At 29.9% G+C, this 8,219-nt stretch overlaps 1 protein-coding gene across 1 annotated transcript; it reads right to left on the bottom strand.

Moving 5' to 3' along the window:
• Positions 1–3,763: 3,763 nt before the first annotated feature.
• Positions 3,764–6,422, bottom strand: LOC111991475 (cell division control protein 2 homolog). The gene is made up of 5 exons (XM_065768600.1): positions 6,312–6,422; positions 6,044–6,222; positions 4,095–4,182; positions 3,944–3,997; positions 3,764–3,856 (listed from the first exon to the last, which is right to left on the bottom strand). Exons 1-5 carry the CDS (start codon positions 6,420–6,422, stop codon positions 3,764–3,766), a joined length of 525 nt encoding a protein of 174 aa, XP_065624672.1.
• Between the last annotated feature and the right edge of the window lie 1,797 nt (positions 6,423–8,219).

An 8,219-nucleotide genomic window follows, 5' to 3' on the forward strand; every position in this document is an offset into this window, starting at 1 on the left:
AGGGGGGGTTCTAAAAAGTCTCTCAAGAAGCCTTGGAAAAAGATATTAAAAGTTAGCCCCTAGGACCCCCTAAAAGAGAAAGGTCAGTTGGAGACTTTTTGTAGGGAAACCTCAAAAGAAGAATATGGTGAGAAAATGAGGAAATAACCAGCCACCAATGTTGCTGACACAACATTGATTCTGGTATCTAGAGCAACAAATGGAGGGAATCAATGATACACCAAAAACCCTAGGAAGGTACTATAAAAAGGGGATCAAGTCATCAACAAAATTCATTCAGCAATAACTAATCAGAGTAAAAAGAAACTCATCTAAACCTCAGAAAAGAGAGAAATGAGGAAAATACTGTGAGGGATCCTAAGATAAGTGTTAGAAGATACACTTGGACTTAAGGGGATTCAAATCTCACAAGTTTTGGAAGCTTACAAAGAGCTATCCAAGTTTGTGACTTTTGAACTTATTTGAACCTTGTGGCATATCCCAGCAAAGAATAGGACCCAATGTACTAAAAATTCAATATAATGACTTATCACTTTATTTTCTGAGGATCCCTGACGTCCCTACACACTTTTTGTTTATTTCCTTACCGTTCTTTAGCCATTTATTTTACAATATGTATATATTTGCACATGTGAATATGTACGTGTTGTAAGGCCCATGTTTTGCGCATAACTTAGTTCATAATCAGCCCAATATAACTGCGGTGAACCAAGCCCAGGCCACCAAACAACAAGTATAAAATTCTTTAGAGGCCCAGGATCCTTGTTTCCACTTGAGCCTGGGTATTGTCCAAAAAAGGAACTCACACATTTTTACAACAATTTCATAATAAAGCGTATGTGATAAGCTATTGATGGTAGATAAAAATGTGATATTAGTAATTGGCTTAAATGAGAATCAGTAACAATTTGCTACCTAACTTGCTTTCAAAGCTTTGTTGTGAAACTGTTGTACTCATAGCACTATCATTACTATACAAATCATAGACTCACGCGATGCATGAGAATAGATAATTATTTGGCTAAAACGCAAAACTGATTTTCTAAGTTTCTCCATAATTCATTTTAGTCTTTTAACTCTCGTTCAATTCAGTTCTCTAAGTTTCAAGTTTATTCAATTAAGGCATCTTTGTCAACTTTCATTATAAAATTTTGTAAACAAAATTCTTGAACATATTTTTCAATCATTAATTGGATTTTTTCAATTAAAAAAATTTGAAGAAAAAATTAAAAATTTGGACAATTAACCACAACATATAACAAAATTTGATGAAAAAATCTTAATTAAATAAACTTAAATTTAGAGGATTGAAATGAACGAAAGCAAAGTTAGAGGATTGGAATGAATTTTGATGAAATATAAATGGAGAGTATTGCATTTTAGCCTAATTATTTTGTAATTGCAGTATAATGTATAATTTTTTTTTTCTATTTTTTGTGGAAATTAAACAATTTCTAAAATAAGTTTCCATCTATCCATTTCTACAAGATACCATTTTATTATTTCGGACATGTTTGATTGATGTTAATTCATTTTTGAGGTTGTCTATATTTTTCTAAATTATGTAATGGTTCCTTTTCTTTTTCTTTTTTTTTATTATTTTTTTTTTATGTACAACTAAACTCCTTAATTTTCAAATATATTGTTCAAATTTCACATTTTTTTTAAGAATACTACCATGATAATCAAAACTCATAATAAAACTACTTTTAATATTACTCAAATCGTTGACGGATACATTCAATACATAGCAAATATTGCATTTTGATATAAATTTAAATTTGCAATTCCCAAAATAACTAGGTATTATGTCAAATAAAAATAATAAACAAAAGTTAAAAGAGGGAGAGAGAAGGCTTATGGTGGAGAACTCAAAAAACATATTGCCAAATTGTATTAACCCCCAAATAGTGTTATAAAAACACAATGATGTAGGGTTAACACCAAATTTCCCATATTACATAAATTGTGAAAATACTATTTTAGCCCCTATATTTTAAGGCCACAATCAATTTGGTTTTTATATTTTAGTAGCAGTCAATTTGGTCCTTATTATTTTCAACTTCCAGTCAATTTGATCCTTACTGTTAACTTACTAACAAAAAATGATTACATGGCAAACAGTTTACACTATTGGTATGTTTAATATTAAAAAATTAAATGAGACGCTGACATGTCTAAATTTTAGTAGCTACGTTAACACTTAGATGTTAAAAAATAGTCATTGTCAACTTGTAAAAATAGTTTTATTTTCTTAAGTCATGTTAACGGATGTCTTTAAGGTAATTTTTAATAAACTATTGGAGCATTTTAATATTAATTAATTAAAATGAATAAATAGTATAACATAAATGTAAAGATATGAGAGTGAATATGAAAAATAAGGAGTTAATGAAAATGTTTAATCCTACATTGAAAAGGAGAGAGATTATTTTATTCTTTTTAATTGTGGTGATTAATGAGCTAATATGAATTGACTCAGATATTGGGCTAGATATGTGCGAAGGGGGAGGTGAAGGGAGGAGGTGTCAAAAATGGAAATGAATAAGATATTGACCTTTTTTTATATATAAAAATGCTGAGGTGGCTTTTTTAATGTTAATTAAAAAATTTTAATATAATTTTACAAGCCACGTAGCCTTTAAGAGTGCCAACAGTGAACACCATTTGTCACGTAAGCATATTCCGTTAATGAATGTCCAAGTAGGCAATTTCTGTTAATGAGTTAACAGTATAGACTAAATTGACTACAGTTAAAAATAACAGAGACCAAATTATGTACTACTAAAATATAGAAACCAAATTAATCTACCTTAAAATATATGGATCAAAATTGTATTTTTGTATGCATGAAAACTATTTTTAAACTAGTTTTTTTTCGTAGTAAATAAAAAGTAATTAATTCAATCTAATAATCAAATAATTGATTATCTATTTAACTAATAATGAATATAATACTATTTTTTAATAGTCAATTTAATAAATTAAAAAACTCAAAAGTGGAGAATTTTATCTTAAACTCTTTAGAAAAGAGCCAACAGATTAATAAACAATAAGCATCTACGTGTATGAATTCCCCCAATTTATGGCACACATGGCATTAGCATGTCATACGAGGTGCTCAACACTAGACAGATGGCAATCATTTTGCATGTGAAAAAACAAGGAGGATAAAAATTCGGTTAGGTTTAAGATGAAACCAAGCTCCTTCTTCATTTGGTGCTCATATTAGTCCATATGGCATGGCAGAGTTACTCTCCCATTTTCTTTCCCTTCCACTCTCACCTCAACCAAACTCTTTTCCCTTTCATTTTTCTTTTCCCTTTTGACATTTTCCATTCCCTCCTTTTCACTCCAACCAAACATAGTGTAAGGGCCAAAAATGTACTTTGCTGGCCCCTACCCCACCTGGCTACACTCAGTTCATAGGTAAATTCAAGGTTCACAATATTTTGTATTAAGCCTCAAAATAACAGGCTCATTTCACACTAAAAATCCAAGATTGCATGTTATCTATTTCATCCATCAAATCAGAACTAGACATTACAGGCTCATTTCACACTAAAATCCAACTATTTATCAAAGTTTGCATGTTATCTATTTCATCCATCAAATTAGAACTAGACATTAACATGTATGTAACTGTTGTTTACTAGAAGTTTAGCCTGTTACAGTTTACAAAAAAATAAATAAATAAATAAGTATTATAGAACTATAGTATCATCCAGAAATTCAAGAATATCCCGTACAAACATCAAGAAATTCAACATCCAGGTGTCACATCATCCTTCAAATATTCATGGTTCAAGGCATCTTTTGCAGTTATTCTTTGACTCGGATTGATACACAACATTTTCTGAAAAATGGAACAAAAAGTCATAATGAATTCAGCAATAATTATGATAAATAATATAAAGATCTTAATTTCTATATTTAACCATACAGAGAGAAGGTCAAGCCCAGCAGGATCCAATTCTGCGACTAAAGTTGTGATGTCCTGTATAGCAAGAAAATTCTAATAAGAATATAAATTCAATGCAAGTATTTTAGTACAATCACCAACATGACTAACTACTAAAAAAAGTCATTATCACCTGAGGAGGAAACTTGGGAAATCCAAATGCAAATCCTGGTAATGAAGACACTCTAGGCCATTTTTGCTCATCAGGAGTACCCAGTTTACTTCATTAAGATATATTGTCAAAAGTCAAAACATAGGAGCAATTGAAGTTCAAATACACAAAAATAACTTGTAATTGGAATCAATAACTACATATTTCACTGCTGCTATAAATTAAAAAAATAGTCATTCCAGATGTGAAAAAGCAAGCACCACATTCACTTACATAGTGGTTCACTTAGGGCGTGTTTGGTAAACTGTAATACGCGTTGTAATGTAATAGTTATTCCTATGGTTTAATTATTCTTTAGTTTTGTTATGTTTTTATTACAAGGAATAATCATTCCTTATGAATAGCTATTCTTCAAAATGAGGAATAACTATTCCTCTTTAAAAGGCTGTATTCGTTATTCCTTAGTAAGTGCAATAATTTCAAAACTTAATATATTTTCAAGTAAACAAACTTTCCATATACATCTAACAATTATAAAAATAAAAAATCATAAAAATAACACATATCTCTCTTAAATTTAAAAATAAATTTTTTAAGGAAATATAATTATATGAGTAAGAAATTTCCTAAAATAAATGTTAAGTTTCATTCTAATATTATAACTCACAACCAAACTAATTAATAAATATGTTTAGTTATTACATTACAACACATTTTATTCCTAGTAATAAAGATTACAATTTCTGTCGTAATTCTCATTCAGTGTACCAAACGTACCCTTAGAGTTTTACAAGTAACAAGAAAGCATGACATGCTTGACCTTATTCATTAAAATAAAATTAAAAAAAAAAAAATGACATGTTCGACCCAATACCAGCAGTGGATTGCCAATTAATAATATCATATGAGACAATATATGCCTCACCTTCTATAAGTTCACTTTTCTAAATGTGAACCAATTCACTTTTGAGACGTGCTCAAGGTAACACATACTTAGCGTATTATAAATGATACATATTACAATATGATGAATGAACTTTGTTGGGTTCTAAGACTTTAGCTTTAGGTTTAAATGTATTAGAACTTAAATTTGTAATGTTGGCAAACCATGATCAAAACGTTTAGTCTTATTTTAGACTTACTCAAAGTATATTTAAGTATAAAGTTGGAATCGAGTATACTGCAGGATTTATTGTGTAAATCTGCCTAGCTCGATCGATTGAAAATTAGACTCGATTGATCGAAACTCGTGCAAATTGTTTTTTTGCAGAATTTTCCAACTCAGCCCAAGTCCGTTTGACGTGTAGGGTTTTATGTTTTGCCCTAGGTATAAAAGGGAAAACCTTAGCTACGTTTTTATGTTGTTGCAGTTGTTGTTTATGTTGTGTATGTGAATCTCTTGTGAGATCTAGAAGTGTTTACCTTCACATATACTTAGGGTTATCAAGAATCAAGATTTATGCCAAAAGCTTGATGATTATTCAGTTGCTGCATTAAGAGCTTAAAGATACACAAGCGGGAGTGCTTGTACTTGCTATGAATTCAAGAAAAAAGTAGTCTATAAACTCGGAGCTATCACGTGATCGTGGTAGTAAGTTTCCTACTCGAGATAACAATAAGATATTAGTGGTCTAAGTCGCTATTGTGTAAACTTCAATTCTTTCATAATGGATCTGTTTTATCTTGAGGATAACTAGGTTAAATCCTCCCTAGGTTTTTTATCGGTTTGGTTTTCCTAGGTTATCATATCGTTATGTTCTTTATTTTCTGCAATGTTCAATGATATGATTTATCTGTGTTAACCTAGATTTGCATAATTTACCTAAGTTAATCACTTGGCTAAATAACTAGGTTAATCTGTTTGTGTTTAAGGGGGTCTAAAAACGTACAAACTTTCTAAAAACAAAAATAACAGACTGAATCACAAAACACTAAAGCAAATATGTCAATGAATTCACAGGCTATAGTACCAAAAAATTTCTTGTAACATATCAATTTTAGATTTCCCATCAAAGAGTTTCCTTTCTTGTTGATTCTTCGCTACCAACATATCAAAAAAGATGCGGTCAATTGACCATATGTCAATAGCTACTGTGTAGTCCTCAGAACCTAGCAAGATCTCTGGTGCTCTGTATTGCAGTGTGTAAACCTAGAATATTGTCACAAATATGTTTATAAATACAGCCACAATCCTACTTAAATATACACATGATCTTATATTTTAAGGGTAGAGAATACTTGAGGAGTGAGTTTGATAGTGGAACTAGGAAATACCCTAGCAGTACCAAAATCACCAAGCTTCAATGCACCAGTTGCATCTATCAAAATGGTTTCAGGCTTCAAGTCCATGTGAAAAACTTCCAAAGAGTGGCAGTAGGCGATACCACAAAGCAGGTCTTTCAAATATATCTGGAAAATAGTTAAGACTAAATTATCTTTTGTGTGTCCTTGTTATTACACCATTTGCAGAGACTTAGTTTCGCCTCAAAAAATTCATTAGCAAACAACTACTAATATATCTAAAAATGTATGACAATAAAAGAGTGAAATTGTCTCACTTTTATCTTCTTCTGGTCTAGGAACTCTTTTGGCCAGTAGGTCATGCGAGTCCTCAAATTAGAGATGATACCCTCTAGAACTAGAATTACGTGACCTTCATCATAAAATATTTGCTTTAAGCTATCAAATAGAAAATCCACAAAGAAAAAAGTTAGAGCCATTTTTTATTTTAAAAAAAATTGTAACTATCAAAACTTAAATTGTAAATGAATAACGAGTTCCACAAGCAACTTCTTTTTTCCCTACAATCCACAAGCATAAGTTGTAGGTCCAAAGTGAAAGTGTTTACCAAGAAAGTAAATAATGTTTTACGCAAAACAATATGCTTTGTGGCATAATTTTTTTTTTCTCTTTAAATTAAAGAGCCAACAAATTCTGAAACACTTAATTAGCAAAAAGATTGAAGTCATACAAATACCTGATAATGTTTGGATGAGGTGCCAAATTCAACATTGAGCATTCAATTATGATCTCATGCTCAAAATCCTTGTTCATCAAAGGAATCACTATAAGAAAAAAGACTTAATACAACAAAATAAGTCGTTGCAATAACAACTAATGTCATTATAATATGTGTTATTGCAATGATAAAAAAAAATCGATACAAGCCGTTGTAATAAACTTCGAGGCAATAAGTTTATGCAACACTAGATTTTCATTGCAATAAGTAACACATATTGCAATGATTTATTTTGAAAATCTCGTTGCAATAGGTGTTATTGCAATGACAAAAAAGTCGATGCAAGCCGTTGTAATAAACTTTGAGGCAATAGGTTAAAAAATATCATTGCAATAGGTTGATTTTTTTATCAAAAAAAAATTTTAAATAAATAAATCATTTTCTTGAATAATAATTTTTTCACTAACTTGTTTTGCAATTCAAAAATCATATCTAGGAACTATACTAACAATATAGTTCAATGTGAAATAAAAGATTACCTATTGCAACAACATATCTCAATGTATAAAAAGAGTTACCTATTATAACAAGACATTTCGATGTAACATAATAATTATTGTTACAATTTCATATTGATGTAATAGATTTAAGTTACTATTACAACAAAAAACAACCTAGAGATGCAATAGTATATATATTACCTCCATTATTTTTTTTGTTGCGATAATACTTGTTGTATTATGTTTTTTTTTTTTTTTTTGCTTGTAGTGAATCTTACTCAAAGCTGTTGAGTCACAAGATCCCAAGCCAAGTAATCTGCTGCATAATTTCCCTCTCGAATTTTAACACCCACATTGTATCACTCCATTGAGTATAGGATGATATTTAGATTTTGATTATCTAAATAACCATGAAATTCAACCAAATGAAAAGATAAAAATAAACAAAAGGTATTAGAAATAATTTAAGTTGAATCTTTGAATTGAGCACATGCCTAATTAGCCATCTATAACATAATGTGACCTGCCCATAGCTACCAAAATATCCTAGTACCTTACATCAATTCTTAGAACAATGCTAACAACAACCATCACAATATATATATATATATATGTTTGCCACAATCTTCCTTATTATTTGTCCAATTTCTAATTCTTTTTTTTTTTTTCAAATCCTACTTATTGTTT

The sequence above is a fragment of the Quercus suber genome, unplaced genomic scaffold (assembly GCF_002906115.3).
Source record: "Quercus suber isolate HL8 unplaced genomic scaffold, Cork oak 2.0 scaffold_970, whole genome shotgun sequence".
In the NCBI taxonomy this organism is placed as follows: domain Eukaryota; kingdom Viridiplantae; phylum Streptophyta; class Magnoliopsida; order Fagales; family Fagaceae; genus Quercus; species Quercus suber.